Source organism: Pogoniulus pusillus, chromosome 6, assembly GCF_015220805.1.
Source record: "Pogoniulus pusillus isolate bPogPus1 chromosome 6, bPogPus1.pri, whole genome shotgun sequence".
Lineage (NCBI taxonomy): Eukaryota > Metazoa > Chordata > Aves > Piciformes > Lybiidae > Pogoniulus > Pogoniulus pusillus.
The window spans coordinates 25490756-25509287 of NC_087269.1; the positions used below are offsets into that span (position 1 = coordinate 25490756).

General features: G+C 51.6%; 1 protein-coding gene across 11 annotated transcripts in view; it reads right to left on the reverse strand.

Annotated features, from left to right (window-relative positions):
- The window catches only part of PCDH15 (protocadherin related 15), a 1224756-nt gene that overhangs the window by 195524 nt on the left and 1010700 nt on the right, over nucleotides 1-18532 (reverse strand). For all 11 annotated transcript variants that reach the window (XM_064145003.1, XM_064145009.1, XM_064145013.1 and 8 more), the window contains 2 exons: nucleotides 14812-15005; nucleotides 6799-6931 (listed from right to left, as the gene is read on the reverse strand). In XM_064145003.1, the coding sequence (XP_064001073.1) occupies nucleotides 6799-6931; nucleotides 14812-15005 (327 nt within the window). The remainder of the gene's footprint in view (nucleotides 1-6798; nucleotides 6932-14811; nucleotides 15006-18532) is intronic.

The window sequence follows — 18532 nt, forward strand, 5'->3', positions numbered from 1 at the left end:
TGCCAGAAGTTAATTTCAATCCATCCCAGAGCTAAATGAGCCATCCTCCCTCAGCACAGGTGACTCAGCTTAACCATCCATTGTAATCATAGAATCAACGAATCAACCAGGTTGGAGGAGACCTCCAAGATCATCCAGTCCAACCTATCACCCAACATTAGCCAGTCAACTAGACCATGGCACTAAGTGCCTCATCCAGGCTTTTCTTGAAGACCTCCAGGGACGGTGCCTCCACCACCTCCCTGGGCAGCCCATTCCAATGCCAATCACTCTCTCTGTGAAGAACTTCTTCCTAACATCCAGCCTAGACCTACCCTGGCACAACTTGAGACTGTGTCCCCTTGTTCTATTGCTGGTTGCCTGGGAGAAGAGGCCACCCCCCACCTGGCTACAATGCCCCTTCAGGTAGTTGTAGACAGCAATAAGATCACCTCTGAGCCTCCTCTTCTCCAGGCTAAACAGGCCCAGCTCCCTCAACCTCTTCTCATAGGATTTGTGCTCCAGGCCCCTCACCAGCTTTGTTGCCCTTCTCTGGACATGTTCCAGCACCTCAACATCCTTCTTGAATTGAGGGGCCCAGAACTGGACACAGCACTCAAGGTGTGGCCTGACCAGTGCTCAGTACAGGGGCAGAATAACCTCCCTTGTCCTGCTGGCCACATTGTTCCTGATGCAGGCCAGGATGCCATTGGCTCTCTTGGCCACCTGGGCACACTGCTGGCTCATCTTCAGCTACTCTCTATCAGTACCTCCAGGTCCCTTTCCTCCTGACTGCTCTCCAGCCACTCAGTCCCCAGCCTATAGCGCTGCTTGGGGTTGTTGTGGCCAAAGTGCAGAACCCTGCACTTGGCCTTGTTAAATCTCATCCCATTGGCCTCTGCCCACCCATCCAGCCTGGTCAGGTCCCTCTGCAGGGCTCTCCTACCTTCCAACAGATCAACACCTGCTCCTAGCTTGGTGTCATCTGCAAACTTACTGATGCTGGACTCAATGCCCTCGTCCAGGTCATCAATAAAGATATTGAACAGGACTGGGCCCAGCACTGATCCTTGGGGAACACCACTAGTGACAGCTGCCAACTGGGTGTGGCACCATTCACCACCACTCTCTGAGCTCTGACATCCAGCCAATTCTTGATCCAGCACAGAGTGAATCTGTCCAAACCATGAGCTGCCAGCTTGGCTAGGAGCTTCTTGTGGCAGACAGTGCCAAAGGCTTTGCTGAAGTCCAAGTAGACTACATCCACAGCCTTCCCCACATTCACCAGGCAGGGAACCTGATCATAAAAGGAGATCAGGTTGGTGAGACAGGACCTGCCCTTCCTAAACCCATGCTGGCTGGGCCTGATTCCTTGGCCATCCTGTAGGTGCTTCATCTTGCTTCTGCAAATGGCCTTAATAGACCCTCAGCCCTTCACCTGCCTCAGGGACTTCGTTGGAGCCCTTTCACTTTACCTAATGTTTGAGTTGGATCCTCTTTATCATTTTGTTCTTTTACTGCATGGGCAAAACACAGAACCAAGTGCTTTAGCTGCTGGGAACAGACCTCATTCATAGAATCACAGAATGGTAGGTGTTGGAAGGGACCTTCAGAGTCAAACAGAGCCCAACCCCCCCTGCCAAAGCAGGGTCACCTAAAGCAGGTCACAAAGGGATGCATCTGGGCAAGGCTTGAAAGTCTCCAGAGCAGGAGACTCCACAATCTCTCTGGGCAGCCTGCTCCAGGCCTCCAGCACTCTCACAGTAAAGAAGTTTGTCCCCAAGTTGAGGTGGAACTTCCTGGGTTCCAGTTTGATTCCATTGAGCCTTGTCCTATCAAAGGACACAGTTGAGAAGAGCTTGGCCTCACCTTCTTGCCCCCCACCCTTCAGATATTTATAAACATTGATCAGATCCTCTCTTAGGCTGCTCTTCTCCAGGCTCAACAGCCCCAGGTCTCAGCCTTAACCCATCAGACAGCTGTTCCAGCCCCTTCATCATCCTTGTAGCCTCCATTGGGCACTCTCCAGTTGATCCCTCTTGGCTAAGACTGCAATGTGCCTGAGCACTGGCTTGCTCTGGGGGTCCGGCACCCTCACAGTAAAGAAGTTTGCTGAGGTGGAATTTCCTGTTTCAGTTTGTATCCCTTGCCCCTTCTCCTATCACAGGACACACCTGACAAGAGCCTGGCCCCTTCTTGCCCCCCACCCTTCACTAATGAGATCTCCTCTCAGGCTGCTCTTCTCCAGGCTGAACAGCCTCAGGTCTCTCAGCCTTCCCCCATCAGACAGATGTTCCAGTTGCTTCATCATCCTCATAGCCTCTGTTGGACACTCTCTAGCATATCCCTGCCCCTCTTGAACTGGGGAGCTCAGAACTGGACACAAGCCTCCAGATGTGGTGTCACCAGGTCAGAGTAGAGTGGGAGGAGAACCTGCCTTGAACTACTGGACACAATCCTTCAGATATGGTTTCACCAGGTCAGAGTAGAGGGGGAGCAGAACCTGCCTTGAACTACTGGACACAATCCTCCAGATGTGGTCTCACCAGGTCAGAGTAGAGGGGGAGGAGAACCTGCCTTGACTTGCTGGACACAGTCCTCCAGATGTGGTCTCACCAGGTCAGAGTAGAGGGGGAGGAGAACCTGCCTTGACTTGCTGGACACAGTCCTCCAGATGTGGTGTCACCAGGTCAGAGCAGAAGGAGAGCAGAACCTGCCTTGAACTACTGGATACTTTTTTCTTTAATGCACCTCAGGAAACCAGTTGCCTTCTTGGCCACAAGGGCACATTGTTGTCCAACTGAGAACTTACTGTCCAGAATAAATCCACTGAGTTAATCAGACTTCAACAGAGCTATGTTAGCTTAAAGGAGATCAGGCTGTTACTCTCTGGCTCCTGTTTAGCTCAGGCATCTCCAGTCTTCCTCTTTTGCACAGCCTCACCTGATATCTGATGAATGCTATCATCTTTCCAGGAGAGCATGCTGCAATGAGTTTATTGCTTTAGACTTCAGGTCATAATTATTTCAAAAGAATAATAACATTCTGATCTCTCCCTCCTCTCCTCCTGCCCTCTTCTCCTCCTTCCCTCCTCCCCTCCCCAATAAGGAAAAATACCTGAGAAGTAGTAAATTCTCTACCTATTTCACATATCTGGTATGCAAAACCTGCAGAGCAAACAACACAGCAGCAGCTGAGGGAACAGTAAATAAGCTGTCAGGCTGAGGAGTTGTGGTTGTGGTGAATGGTGCCACATCCAGTTGGCAGCTGTCACTAGTGGTGTGCCCCAGGGATCAGTGCTGGGCACAGTCCTGTTCAATAGCTTTATTGATGATCTGGACCAGGGCATTGAGTCCAGCATCAGTGAGTTTGCAGATGACACCAAGCTAGGAGCAGGTGTGGAGCTGTTGGAGGGTAGGAGAGCCCTGCAGAGGGACCTGGCCGGGCTGGATAGGTGGGCAGAGGCCAAGGGGAGGAGACTGAACAAGGCCAAGTGCAGGGTTCAACACTTTGGCCACAACAACCCCAAGCAGCACTACAGGCTGGGGACAGAGGGGCAGAGAGCAGCCAGGAAGAGAGGGGCCTGGGGGTGCTGGTAGAGAGGAGCTGAAGAGGAGGCAGCAGTGTGCCCAGGTGGGCAGCAGAGCCAATGGCATCCTGGGCTGGCTCAGGAGCAGTGTGGGCAGCAGGACAAGGGAGGTTCTTCTGCCCCTGTGCTCAGCACTGCTCAGGCCACCCCTTGAGTGCTGTGTCCAGTTCTGGCCTCCTCCATTCAAGAGAGATGTTGAGGTGCTGGAAGGTGTTTGGAGAAGGGCAGCAAGGCTGGGGAGGGGCCTGGAGCACAGCCCTGTGAGGAGAGGCTGAGGGAGCTGGGGGTGTGCAGCCTGCAGAAGAGGAGGCTCAGGGCAAACCTCATTGCTGTCTGCAGCTCCCTGAAGGGAGGCTGTAGCCAGGTGGGGGGGTTGGGCTCTGCTGCCAGGCAAGCAACAACAGAAGAAGGGGACACAGCCTCAAGCTGTGCCAGGGCAGGTCTAGGCTGGATGTTAGGAAGAAGTTCTTCACAGAGAGAGTGATTGGCATTGGAATGGGCTGCCCAGGGAGGTGGTGGAGTGGCTGTGCCTGGAGGTGTTGAAGCCAAGGCTGGCTGGGGCACTTAGTGCCATGGTCTGGTTGATTGGTCAGGGCTGGGTGCTAGGTTGGACTGGATGAGCTTGGAGCTCTCTTCCCACCTGGCTGATTCTATGATTCTATGAATAAGCTGCTGTTTGGGTAATTTGTTATTCTCCTCATGTGAAAAAGGAGAGAAAGCTGATGTGCCAACCATGCAGCTGCAGAAAGAGGAATAGGAGCTTCTGTGGCAAGCAGGCACAGGGAGGCTCTGCTCCCCTTCTACTCTGCACAGGTGAGGTCACATCTGGATGACTGTGTCAAGTTCTAGGCTCCCCCATTCAAGAAGGAAAAGGACTTTCTGGGAAGGGTACAGCAAAGATGCTGAGGGGACTGGAGCATCTCTTGTACGAGGAAAGGCTGAGAGAATTTGGGCTGTTTAGCCTGTAAAGGAGCAGCCTGAGGGGGAATCTCATCAGTGCTGATCAATGGGTGGGTGTCAGGAAAAAGGAACCAGGCTGTTTTCAGTGGTGCCCAGTGACAGGACAAGGGGCAGCAGGCAGAAACCTGAAGTGCCATGGTCGAGTGGATTGGATAGGGCTGGGTGATAGGTTGGACTTAGGGGATCTTGGAGGTCTCTTCCAACCTGGTTGATTCTATGATTCTATGAGAATTTCCACCTAAACATGAGGAGGAACTTCTTTAATTACAAAGGTGACAGAGCACTGGAACATGCTGCTTGGAGAGGGGGCTGAGTCTCCATTTCTGGAGACATTCAAGCCCCACCTGTGTGCATTCCTGTGTGACCTGCCCATGGTAAACCTGCCTTGGCAGGGCAGTTGGACTCAGTGATCTCCAGAGACCCCTGCCAACCCCAGCCATACTATGATTTTGCCAACTTGGGTCTGAAAACTGTACACAAAGGAGCCTGGGTGGCAAAAAGTTTGCTGATATGATGTCAGCTAGGATCAGAAGGTCTTTAGCTCTTCTAATTTGCTGGCAAACACACATATAGGACCATAGAGCACCAGAAATCATTGAAGCTTTGAGACACGCATGGAATGTTTCTTCTCATACACTTCAGTTCCATATGCAGCCTTTTAGAACATTTTCCACACAAAAAAACCAAGTTCTATAAATGTCCAAGTAAGGAATTTGGTTCATGTAAAAGGGGCTCTTTATTATACCTCAGCATGGTGGGGGTTGGAAGGGACCTCTGGAGATCATCCAGTGCAGCCCCACTGCTAAAGCAGGGTCACCCACAGCAGCTTGACTAGAGTCACAATGTCCAGGTGGGGTTGGAATCTCTGCAGAGAAGAAGACTCCACAACCTCTCTGGACAGCCTGCTCCAGGGCTCCAGCACCCTCACAGCAAAGAGATTTTTTTTCCTCCTGTTCAGGTGGAACCTCCTGGGTTCCAGTTTGTGCCCACTGCCCTTTATCCTGTCACTGGGCACCACTGAAAAGAGTTTGCCCCCATCCTCTTCCCCCATAACCCTTTAACTCTTGCTGAGCATTGATCAGATCCCCTCTCAGGCTCCAGCCTAAACAACCCCAGGGCTCTCAGCCTTTCCTCCTCACAGCGCTGCTCCAGGCTCCTCAGCATCTTTGTAGGAGACTCCAGGAGTCCCCTGTCTCTCCTGAGCTGGACCTAGGACTCCAGATGTGGCCTCACAGGGGCAGAGAAGAGGAGGAAAACCTCATTTTATCTGCTGGTCACACTCTTTTCAATGCACCCCAGCACACCACTGGCTTTCTTACGAGGCCACATTGCTGGCTCATGGCAACCTTGCTATCCCCCAGCACTCCTAGGTCCATATTTGCTGACCTGCTTCCCAGCAGGTCCCCTCTCAGCTGTCCTGCTGCAGGAGGTTGCTCCTTCCCAGGGGCAGGACCCTACATTTGCCCTTGCTGAGCTTCATGAGGTTCTCTCTGCCCAGCTCTCAGCCTGTCTGGGTCTGGCTGCATGGCAGAACAGCCTGATGGGACATCAGCCACTGCTCCCAGTTAGGTACCATCACCAAACTGGCTGAGGGTCCCCATTGTCCCCTCATCAAGGATGTTGGTGATGATGCTGAACAAGATTGGACTTCTGGGGAACACCATGAGCTGAAGGGCTCCAAATGGACTCTGCACTGTTGATTACAAGCTCACAGGATGTCAGGGGTTGGAAGGGACCCAAAGAGATCATTGAGTCCAACCCCCCTGCCAGAGCAGGACCGTACAATCTAGCTTAGGTCACCACATCCAGACAGGCCTTGAAAGGCTCCAGGGAAGGAGACCCCACAACCTCTCTGGGTAGCCTGTGCCAGTGCTCTGTGACCCTTGCAGTAAAGAAGTTCCCCCTTGTGTTGAGGTGGAACCTCCTGTGCTGCAGCTTACAAGTCTCTAAGCTCTGTCCTTCAGTCATTTCTCAACTCATTTTACTGACCACTTATCTGACCACAGTGCCTAAGCTTCCCTATGAGGATGTTATGGGAGACAGTGTGTAAACCTTTGATGAAGTCACAGTAGGCAACATCCAGTGCCAGCCCTACATCTACCCAGCTGGTCACAGGTGTGACCATTACAAGCAAATTCTTCTCAATTCCTACAGTTCCCATGAAAACCCTAGAAACTCTCCTTTTGCCCTGTATGCAAAGGCAGGGTTGTACAGGGCAGGGCCACAAGAAGGAGGAAGGAGGGAGAGGGCTCAGAAGGGAGCATCTGTACCTGCAGGTTTAACAGAACGGCTCCAATCCTCATGGCCTCGCTGACCTCAAGGCTGTACATCAGCTGGGGAAAGCGAGGAGGGCTCTGGTTGTTGGGTGGAAGGACCTCAATGTAAACAGTGGTAATAGAGCTCCTGCAATGAAAGAAAGGAAAATAATCAGTCAAAGCCAGCCAAAAATCAATACACCAATAGGCACAAGGCAACCAGCAGGGGCTATTTAACACACTGTGTTCTCTGGCTCTAACAACCTCCCGTTGAAAGGTTCAGAACCTATTTTTCACTCTCCATCCAAACCAAAGCAGGCTGCCACCTGCACAGACAAAAAACTAGGTCACCTCTTCAAAAGCATCCCAAGTGTTCCCTGAAAAGCAAAACAGCCAAGTGTCAGCTGCACACACTGCCCCCACAGACAAGACTCATGGCCCCCAATGATTCTGTGTCCTGGAGAACCGTAGAATGGGTTAGGTTGGAAGGGACCTCAAAGCTCAGCCAGTTCCAACCCCCTGCCATAGGCAGGGACACCTCCCACTAGAGCAGGTCGCTCAAGGCCTCATCCAATCTGGCCTTGAACACCTACAGATCCTGGAAGGCCACAAGAAGGTCACCTGGGAGCCTCCTCTTCTCCAGACTCAACAGCCCCAACTCTTTCAGTCTGTGCTCACAGCAGAGCTGCTCCAGCCCTCTCAGCATCCTCCTGGCCCTGCTCTGGACACTCTCCAGCATCTCCACATCCCTCTTGTCATAGGGAAGCTGTGAGGCAGATTTAAAATCTCACTTAAAGGAAATTTTCTCTTGCATCTTTGGATAGACACTGGAACAGGCTGACAGGGAGGTGGTGGAGTCACTGTTTCTGGAGGTGTTCAAGAAATGTGCGGCCATGTGTCCAGGGGTACCCCAAATTCCTCTCTTCTCCCTTTCTGTGAGTTTGAATGGGAGAAGAAGGCTCGAAAACTGCTATTGTCCTCCCTGCCCTTTAGGCTTAAAGGGGGAACAGCAGGAAGCACATTTCTGCACATGGGCTGACCTGTGTTGAAGCCTTTGCTGGAATCAGGCTGGTGCTTGGCTGGGTTTTCACACATAGTATCAATGGTAAATGGGCACTTTGTCTAGAAAAGGCTAAATAGAGCAAGGGCTCCTGCCTTGGGGTTCCCACCGTGAGAGTTCCCACAGGACATCCAAACTAGAATAACACAGACTAGATGGGTGGAGCACTGCTGGATAAGGAATTGGCTGGATGGTGGCATGCAGAGAGTGGTGAGCAAGGGCACAATGTCCACCTGCAGACCAGTGCCAAGTGACATCCCTCAGGGCTCAGAGCTGGCACCAGTGCTGTTCAACATCTTTGTCAGTGACATGGACAGAGGAATCATAGAATCAAACAGGTTGGAAGATACCTCCAAGATCATCCAGTCCAACCTATCCCCCAGCACTATCCAATTAACCAGGCCATGGCACTAAGTGCCCCAGCCAGGCTTTTCTTAAACACCTCCAGGGATGGTGACTCCACCACCTCCCTGGGCAGCCTATTCCAAAGGCAAATCACTCCCTCTGTGAAGAACTTCCTCCTAACATCCAGCTTGTACTTCCCCTGGCACAACTTGAGACTGTGTCCCCTTGTTCTATTGGTGGTTGCCTGAGAGAAGAGACCAACCCCACCTGGCTACAACCTCCCTTCAGGTAGTTGTAGACAGCAACAAGGTCACCCCTGAGCCTCCACTCAGCAAGTTTGAAGATGACACCAAGCTGTGTGGCACAGTCAACTTGCTAGAGGGTAGGGATCCATCCAGAGGGACCTGGACAGGCTGCAGAGGTGTGCCCAGGCCAACCTCATGACATTCAACAAGGCCAAGTATAAGGTCCTGCACCTGGGTGGGTGCAATCCCAGGCACAACTCCAGGCTGGGTGGGGAATGGCTGAAAGCAGCCCTGAGGAAAAGGCCCTGAGGGTCCTGCAGTGTGAGTGCAGCCCAGAGAGCAGCCCTGTGCTGGGCTGCAGCAAGAGCAGTGTGGGCAGCAGGGCAAGGGAGGGGACTCTGCCCCTTGGCTCTGCTCTCTTTGGACCCCACCTGGAGTCCTGTGGCAGTTCTGGAGTCCCCAGCACAAGAAGGACATGAAACTGTGGAGCCAGGCCAGAGGAGGCCACCAAGATGCTCAGAGGGCTGCAGCAGCTCTGCTATGAGGACCGACTGAGAGAGTTGGGGCTCTGCAGCCTGGAGAAGAGAAGGCTTCAAAGAGCCCTTGCAGCAGCCTTCCAGTATCCGAAGGAGGCTACAGGAAGGCTGGGGAGGGACTATTGACAAGGTCCTGTAATGACAGGATGAAGGGTAATGGGTTTAAACTGGCAGAGGGGAGACTCAAACTGGATGTTAGGAAAGGATCCTTTCCAGTGAAAGCAGTGAGACACTGGCACAGGTTCCTCAAGGAGGCTGTGGCTGCCCTCTCCCTGGAGGTGTTCAAGGCCAGGTTGGATGAGGCCTTGAGCAACCTGTTCTAGTGGGAGGTGTCCCTGCCTATGGCAGAAGGTTGGAACTGGCTGAGCTTTGATGTCCAATCTAAACCATTCTATGATTCTGACCGAGCACTCTCACTGCTCTGCTCCAGGTGCTCACATCACCCTTTACCAGCAGGTTCTGTAACCCTATGCAACTAAGTGGGGCTCGGCAGATCGTGGCTGCAACACCATGACAGGGAGCTGTGTGCTCACCATGCTCTGAGATTACAAACCAGGAATGCTCTGCTCCAGAAAGACAAATTCCACCTGTAGGTAACTGTGGGAATGCAATGTGAGAAGGAAAAATATCAAGCAGGATAAACATTTTGACCTTGATTCCCATGGCTTCAGAATGCCTCCCACAGGGGAGAAGAGATAATGGGACACCTGGCTGATGAGGAAAACAAGACGTGATGTAAGTAAAAGACTGGGTTGTGCTTGCCTAGATTATGCTAATGTGTAGGTGTGTAGCTGTTCAGGGATACCCTAAATTCCTCTCCTCCCCCTCTCAGTCCGTGGGTTTGAATAGGAGGAGAGAGGTGCAAAAACTGCTTCCCTGTCCCACTGCCCTGCAGACTTCAAGGGGAGCAGCAAAAGGCACATGGGCTGACCCATGTAGAAGCCCACATAGAATTGGGCTGGTGCTTGGCTGGGTTTTTGCACCCAGTATAAATGGTAAATGAACACTTTGTCTAGAAAAAAGATAAGTAGAGCAAGGGTTCCTGCCTTGAGAGTTCCCCATCTGGAGAGTCCCCTGTCACTGTTCAGGACAGGTTCCTGCTGTGATTGAACCATCCATGCTTTTTGATGGCTTCTACCTTTTGTACAGCTCTTGGTTTTATCCCTGCTTTTGGATGGTTCTCCCCACTTTTGCACCCTTCTCTGCACACCTGCAGGCTTGGCAGCCCTGAGGTCCTTTGAGAGAGAGTTGGCAGCATCTGGACCACCCTCTCTCAGACCCTACCAGTAGCCAACTTCCTGGCGGCCGCCTGAACTGGGCACCCTAGAAGTTTTGGCTCTCCTCTGCTGCTCTGAAGGCAGCATCCTTCCACCACCATCCCACTGGGGAAGAAGTGCTTGAGACATTTCCGAGTTTGGCAGCTCTGCCGCTCAGTTAAGGGCTTCTGTGGTGTGGATCTCTATGACTGGATATTGCCTGCAGTACCAGAAGGCTGCTCCTGCAGAGGAATCCAGCAAGGGATCATTGCCAATGCCTATCTCACCTCCGTGAGTAAGATCCACTGCTTCCTTAATCTTCTGCTCAGCCTGATTGACAGTGGGGTAAAGCTGTGTTTATAGCTTAGTCCTTTCCATTTCCTGACTTCCTAAATATCTAAATTTATCTATAATATGCATTTTGGAAGAAATGTCAGAGTTACCTGATTCTGTTAATAAACTAAACTAATTTTTGTATACAGTTTGGGGGTGGGGTTCCAGGAAAATAAAATACAATTCTATTTTTATAATTCCTGACTTGGCCACGTTCATTCCCTGCCTCCACAACAGTGCTCTATGCTCAAGACTATATAAGTGGAATCAGAACAAACAATCAAGGTCTCTCTCAGGAGGGATTCACATTGAATCATGTGCAGTCTGTGTGGTATCCCTCGCTAACACATGGTGACCTACAACGTGATCCTAAAGGAAGATATGCAGCTACCAGGTAACTGCTGCAGAAGAAGCTCTGTCCCTGGAGCACAGCCACACATACACAGCCCATGAGGAAGAATTAAACTCAGCAAGGATAGGAGGGGGATGTGTTCCAGGAACCAGAGCAAAGGCCTTAGTGGGGCAGGGAAAGGTGTGGGGAGGAAAGAATGGTAGAGAGGGGCAGAGGGACTCTTATGGCCTGAGCATAACCCATTCCCCATCCTCTGTGACACTCAGAGGTAGAGGAGTTGGGAATGAAAGAATGAAGTCAGAGAGACTCACTCTTCACTCAGAGAGAATGAAGAGTGAGTCACAGAGAAAAAAAGGAAGGAAGTTGTTCTAGTTTTGTCTTTATTTCTCATCATACAAACCCATTGTAACTGGCAAGAGGTCAGGCAATTTTCACCAAGCTGAGTCTGTTCTGCCTGTGAGGGTAACTAATACATGACCTCCCTGTCTTTACCTCATCCCACAAGCTTTCCCAACTTAACTTTCTCCCCCATCCTGCTGAGGAAGCTGAGAGAGCAGCTTGAAGGACACATAGCAGGTCAGCGCCCCAGCTATGGATTAACAATATACACAAGATGACTCCAATGAGCCTTAAATGTCCAGCTGCTCCACCACTAGCCATGGCATAACAGCCCAGCAGCCCTCCATCTGTGCCCCATATCCCTGGTACACCAGCTAGACTGGGCAATCCTGAGCTTCCTGCCAGCAGCAGTAATGCCAATGCTGCCTTGTTGCCATGTAGTGAGCTGTTAAGAGGTTGAGCAGAGAGGTGGTAGATGCCACATCACTGGGAACATTCCAGGTGAGGCTGGATCAGGGGATCTGAGCAACCTGCTCTTCTTGCAGATCACAGAATCACAGAATGGTTTAGGTTGGAAGGGACCTCAAAGATCATCTAGTTCCAATCCCCTGCCATGGGCAGGGACACTTCCCACTAACCCAGGTTGCTCAAGGCCTCATCCAATCTGACCTTCAACACCTCCAGGGAGGGGGCATCCACAACCACCCTGGGCAACCTGTTCCATTGTCTCAACACCCTTAATGGAAAGAACTTCTTCCTCACCTCCACTTTCAATCTCCCCTCTCCTAGCCCAAAGCCATTGTCCCTCATCTTGGCACCAAAAGCCCTTGTCAAAAGTCCCTTCTCAGCTGTAGGCCCCTTTCAGATACTAGAACTCTGTTCTAAGGTATCCCCACAGCCTCCTCTTCTCCAGGCTAAACAGACCCAACTCCCACATCCTGTCACCACAGGAGATGTCCTCCAGCCCTCTGATCATCTTTGTGTCCTCCTGTGAATTTGCTCCAGCAGTTCCATATCCTCCTTGTGCTGGGGGCACCAGAACTGGACACAGTGCTCCAGGTGGGATCTCATTAGAGCAGAGTAGAGGGACAGAATTGCCTCTCTAAGTCATTCCACCCCTTACCAACCAGCAATAATTGTCCATGTTCCTTCTTGATGGCACTTTGCTGAAGCTCTGGTGGCCCTCTCCCTGACTTTTTAACCATCATAGACACAAAACCCCTCACCTTTAGGTCCTAAACACACTCAAGGGAAGACCAGGCTAGCCCTGGGACTGCCCAGCTATGGGAATACTGCTATGGAGTAAATGACACACTGTAATTCTGCTGTCTACAACAACCTGAAGGGAGGCTGTAGCCAGGTGGGGTTGGGCTCTGCTGCCAGGCACCCAGCAACAGAACAAGTGGACACAGCCTCAAGTTGTGCCAGGGCAGGTCTAGGCTGGATGTTGTGAGGAAGCTGTTGTCAGAGAGAGTGATTGGCATTTGAATGGGCTGTCCAGGGAGGTGGTGGAGTTGCCACGCCTGAAGGTGTTGAAGCCAAGCCTGGCTGAGGCACTTAGTGCCATGGTCTGGTTGATTGGCTAGGGCTGGGTGCTAGGTTGGGCTGGATGATCTTGGAGGTCTCTTCCAACCTGGTTGATTCTGTGATTAATTCTATACAAGTGAAGGCCAGCAGAGACCACAAGAAAAGAGCTTTTCCACTCCTGAAGATCACTGCAATGCATTTTCAGACACTCCCAACACTCACCATAACAACTGTCTTTTTTTAGCCAACAGAAAGCTTTCCCCAATATAAAAGGGGCTGACAGCAGTCAAAGCTGTATGGTAGGGGACACTGCTGTCAGGGCCACACAGCTGGATACTGAAGCTCTCTGAAGTGACAGTATTGATCTTCTCTGCTTTAGTACTGTGCTAGCACCACACCACTACTGTGCTAGCAGTCCGCAGCACTACTAATGCTCTGCTATCAGCTGTCCTCAGAGGGCTTATCAAGCAAGCAAAGCAAGAGGCAGAGGAGAAGAAAAATCAACCAGAAGACTCTGTCAGCAGATATTAGATTTGGGAGGAATCTAACAATGTCAATACTTCAATGAATGGAAAATGCAATTATCATCCATGTGCACGGCACCGTGAGCTGCCTTCCTGGAGATGTGCTGGAAGCAGTAGGTTCTGAAAAGCCAATGTGTGAAATTACATTTTGTATTCTCTTTCCTTCTTACATTCCCCATCTGAGAAGGAGAAAAGGTTATGAGAGATTTGAATGCTGGAAGTTAGTGCTTTTCTCTGGCATCCTCTTTGGACAATGAGGCTGTTACATTATCAACACTCCCCCAGCACATGGAAACGTTTCTATGCACTCCTCTGTACCTTCATGCAATGACATTTGTGCACAACTGCCATTTGCAGAAGACAAACTCCAAAGCAGCAAATAAGTGGGAACCAAGATCACCAATCCTTTTGAACATAGGAGCATCCTATTCTAACTATACTAAATCTGCAGGCTGCTCCCTGCAGGCTGTGCCCATTGGTTGGTGGAGAACAGAAATAATCCTACTGTTGAGAACTGAGGCCTTAGTGGGGCCACAGCATTGGCAAGCCAAGATGACCATGCACACCCTTTACTGTGAGAAGTGGTCTCCAGCTCAGTAGCCACTCTGTCTAATCATTTTTACATCACAGCAAGATGCTTGCTGAACAAAAAGCATTTCCCTCCTCATTTGCTTTCATAAAGCCACAGAATCATGGAATTGCTTTGGTTGGAAGAGACCTTTAAGATTGTCCAGTCCAACAATGGTTGGTGCTCCACCATGACTGGAGCTCCACCACATCTGTCAGCACCACATCTCTGCCTCTTATAAACACCTCCAGGGTCAGGAACTGAACCACCTTCCTGGGGAGGCTGTTCCAGTCTTTGAGAACCCTTTCAGTCAGTAACTTTCTTTCACCACTCAACCTAAATCAACCCCTGGTGCAAGTCCAGGCCATTTCCTCTTGTCTTATGACTTGATCCCTGTGAGGAGAGACCAACACTCACTTCACTCCAATCTCCTTTCAGGGACTTCTACAGAGTAATGAGGTCTCCCCTTGGTCTCCTTTTCTCTAAGCTAAACAACCCCATCCTCACAGGACTTGTGCTTCAGGACCTTCATCAGCTTCATTGTCCTTCTCTGGACACTTTTCAATGTCCTTCTTAGAGTGAGGGCCACAAAAGTGAACATAGTACCCAAGGTGTGGCCTCAGCTGTGCTGAGAACAATCACTGCCTGGTCCTTGCACGCCTCCCCAGACATGTCTCTTACCAAACACGCACGCACAACAACAGCACAACACCACAGCTCTTACCAAACAGAACATGGTAAGCAAATGAAACGATGACAACTCCATCCTGTAAGGGAAACACAAACAAGGAACAAAAAGGGGCAAGAGTTCTAAGAGGCCACTTCTCTTCCACTCGGCAGCACGCACCCCAAGCGGTGGAGTCAGAGACGTAAGGGTGCGCCGCGCCGGCGCCGCGCTGCTCAGCACTGCGTAAAACACGAGTTTGGTTAGAAGAGCAATTACCTTCTCTGTGCAGGAGGAGCACTATCAGATGCTTTGACAGTGAGGGCGTAGGAGCGCCCCACTGCCAGCACAACTCCTGGAGCAATGGTGATAAGGCCTGTCCGGTCATTGATGGTGAAGTCTCCCTGATCCCCCGCCAAAATTTCATACACTATCTGTCCATTGGGTCCCTCGTCCGCATCTACAGCAGTCAGCTGCAAGTCAAAACCAGAGTGTCAGCAGGCATGCTTCAGAGGTGGGCTGCAGTCGCTTCTTCTAAGGCACCTCGGCGGGGGGGGAGGGGAGGAGAGGGGAAACTGGAGCACCTGTAACATAGGCAGTCATTGCTATTTACTGTACAACAAGGACACCATTTCAATGAAGGGCAACAGGAGGAAAACCATCATGAAGTGCAGAAAAACTGCTTACCTAAGATTATTGTGAGCAAGTTGCTTTAAGCCACTAATCAAGAAGACTAAGACCAAGTTTAGTCTGTGGATTGCAATTCATAATACTTCCTATAAAGGAGGGGAAGGGAGAAGAAGACATTTACTATGTGATAGAATCATAGAATGGTTTGGGTTGGAAGAGACCTTAAAAATCATCTAGTTCCAAAGGCCCTGCCATGGGCAGGGACACCTTCCACTGACCAGGTTCCTCAAGGCCTCATCCAGCCTGGCCTTGAACATCTCCAGGAAGGGGGCATCATAACCTCCCTGGATTCCAGTGTCTCACTACCCTCACTGTCAACAATCTCTTCCTAATCTGCAGTCTCAATCTCGCCTCCTCCAGCTCAAAGTCATTGGCCTTCATCCTGTCACTAAAGGCCCCTGTTAAAAGTCATAGAACCATAGAATCATAGAATCAGTCAGAGTTGGAAGGGACCACAAGGATCAGCCAGTTCCAACCCCCCCTGCCATGCCCAGGGACACCCTACCCTAGAGCAGGCTGCACACAGCCTCATCCAGCCTGGCCTTAAACACCTCCAGCCATGGGACCTCAACCACCTCCCTGGGAAACCCACTCCAGCCTCTCACCAAAGCTCAAAGCTCATCCAGCTCCAGTTCCCTGCCATATGCAGGGACACCTCCCACTAGAACAGGTCACTCAAGGCCTCATCCAGCCTGGCCTTGAACACCTCCAGGGAAGGAGCAGCCACAACCTTCCTGGGCAACCTGTGCCAGTGTCTCACCACCCTCACTGGAAAGAACCTCTTGCTAACATCCAGTTTGAGTCTCCCCTCTGCCAGTTTAAACCCATTACCCTTCATCCTGTCATTACAGGACCTTGTCAATAGTCCCTCCCCAGCCTTCCTGTAGCCTCCTTCGGATACTGGAAGGCTGCTGCAAGGGCTCTTTGAAGCCTTCTCTTCTCCAGGCTGCAGAGCCCCAACTCTCTCAGTCGGTCCTCATAGCAGAGCTGCTGCAGCCCTCTGAGCATCTTGGTGGCCTCCTCTGGCCTGGCTCCAACAGTTTCATGTCCCTCATGTGCTGGGGGCTCCAGAACTGCACACAGGACTCCAGGTGGGGTGTCATGAGAGCTGAGTAAAGCAGGTCACATTACATCTGATTAGACTCCAGAAGAAAGTCTATGAAGGGAAGCTGTGGAATCCCCCCCATTAGGCAGTTTAAAGACTCAGCTTGACAAGGTTCTGGGCCATCTCATTTCGACTCTATCATTACCTGGAAAGCCTGGGCCAGATGATCCTTGGGGTCCCTTCCAACCTGGCAGTCTGCAATTTACACAGCCAGACAAAAAACAGAGCTCAGAAACCACACCTGTTTGCCTTTAGCAGTGTGTGGAGCAGCAGTGACTCCAACTGCCATGCCACAGAGCAGCCTGAGATTTCCTATCCAGGCCCTGTGTTAACACAGTCAGCAACATGAGCCCATACCTCAGTCACAGCAGCTGACAGCATCATGTCCCAGCTCAGCCTTTTGTCAAAGAATCAAAGAGTCAGTCAGGGTTGGAAGGGACCACAAGGAGCATCCAGTTCCAACCCCCTGCCATGCCCAGGGACACCCTACCCTAGAGCAGGCTGCACACAGCCTCAGCCAGCCTGGCCTGAAACACCTCCAGCCATGGGGCCTCAACCACCTCCCTGGGCAACCCATTCCAGCCTCTCACCACTCTCATTACGAACAACTTCCTCCTCACTTCCAGGCGGAACCTCTCCACCTCCAGCTTTGCTCCATTGCTCCCAGTCCTCTCACTCCCTCAGAGCCTAAAAAGTCCCTCTCCAGCCAGGCACTGCCCAGCCTGCATTTGTGCTTGGCATTGCCTCCACCCAGCTGCAGCACCTTGCACCTGCTCTTGTTGACCCTCAGGAGGTTGGCTTGTGCCCACCTCTGCAGCCTGTGCAGGTTCCTCTGGATGCATCCCTGCCCTCCAGCCTGGCTGCTGCACTACACAGCTTGGTGTGGTCAGAAACTTGCTGAGGCTGCACTCAGTGCCTCTGTCCATGGCACCCACAAAGATGTTGAACATCATGTCTTTTCTCTCTCTTCTTCCACACATACAGAGAATAACACAAGTTATTCCACACCTGATGTATGTGAGTAAACTGCTCTCAGTGCCAATAATTTGACTTGTATTACTACAGTTAAAACTGCATCTTAATTATCACCATACACAGCAAACAGAGAGGATCCCAGCACTCCTCTTCTACTCTGTGCTGAAGCATTCTGGCCAGTTCCAGGCATCTTTAATGATGATCTGGACCAGGGGATTGAGTCCAGCATCAGTAAGGTTGCAGATGACACCAAGCTAGGAGCAGGTGTGGAGCTGTTGGTGGGTAGGAGAGCACTGCAGAGGGACCTGGCCAGGCTGGATGGGTGGGCAGAGGCCAATGGGATGAGACTGAACAAGGTCAAGTGCAGGCTTCTGCACTTTGGCCACAACAACCCCAAGCAGCACTACAGGCTGGGGACAGAGTGGCTGGAGAGCAGCCAGGCAGAGAGGGAGCTGGGGGTGCTGGGAGAGAGGAGCTGAAGATGAGGCAGCAGTGGAGAGGTGCCAGGAGAGTGGCCAGGAGAGCCAATGGCATCCTGGGCTGGCTCAGGAGCAGTGTGGGCAGCAGGACAAGGGAGGTTCTTCTGCCCCTGTGCTCAGCACTGCTCAGGCCACAGCTTGAGTGCTGTGTCCAGTTGTGGGCTCCTCAATTCAAGAGAGATGCTGAGGTGCTGGAAGGTGTCCAGAGAAGGGTAGCAAGGCTGGGGAGGGTCCTGGAGCACAGCCCTGTGAGGAGAGGCTGAGGGAGCTGGGGGTGTTTGGCCTGCAGAAGAGGAGGCTCAGGGCAGACCTCACTGCTGTCTGCAGCTACCTGAAGGGAGGCTGTAGCCAGGTGGGGTTGGGCTCTGCTGCCAGGCACCCAGTAACAGAACCAGGGGACACAGTCTACATTTGTGCCAGGGCAGGTCTAGGCTGGATGTGAGGAGGAAGTTGTTGTCAGAGAGAGTGATTGGCATTGGAATGGGCTGCCCAGAGAGGTGGTGGAGTCACTGTGCCTGGAGGTGCAAAGCTTTGATGAGGCACTTAGTGTCATGGTCTGGTTGATTGGCCAGGGCTGAGCTGGATGATCTTGGAGGTCTCTTCCAACCTGGTTGAATCTATGATTCTAAACCCCAAAACCCACCTGGATGTGTTCCTGTGAGAGCTTCTGTAGGCAATCCTGCCTTGAGAGGAGGATTGGGGTTGATGATCTCCAGAGGTCCTTACCTACCCCTACCATCCTATGATGCTG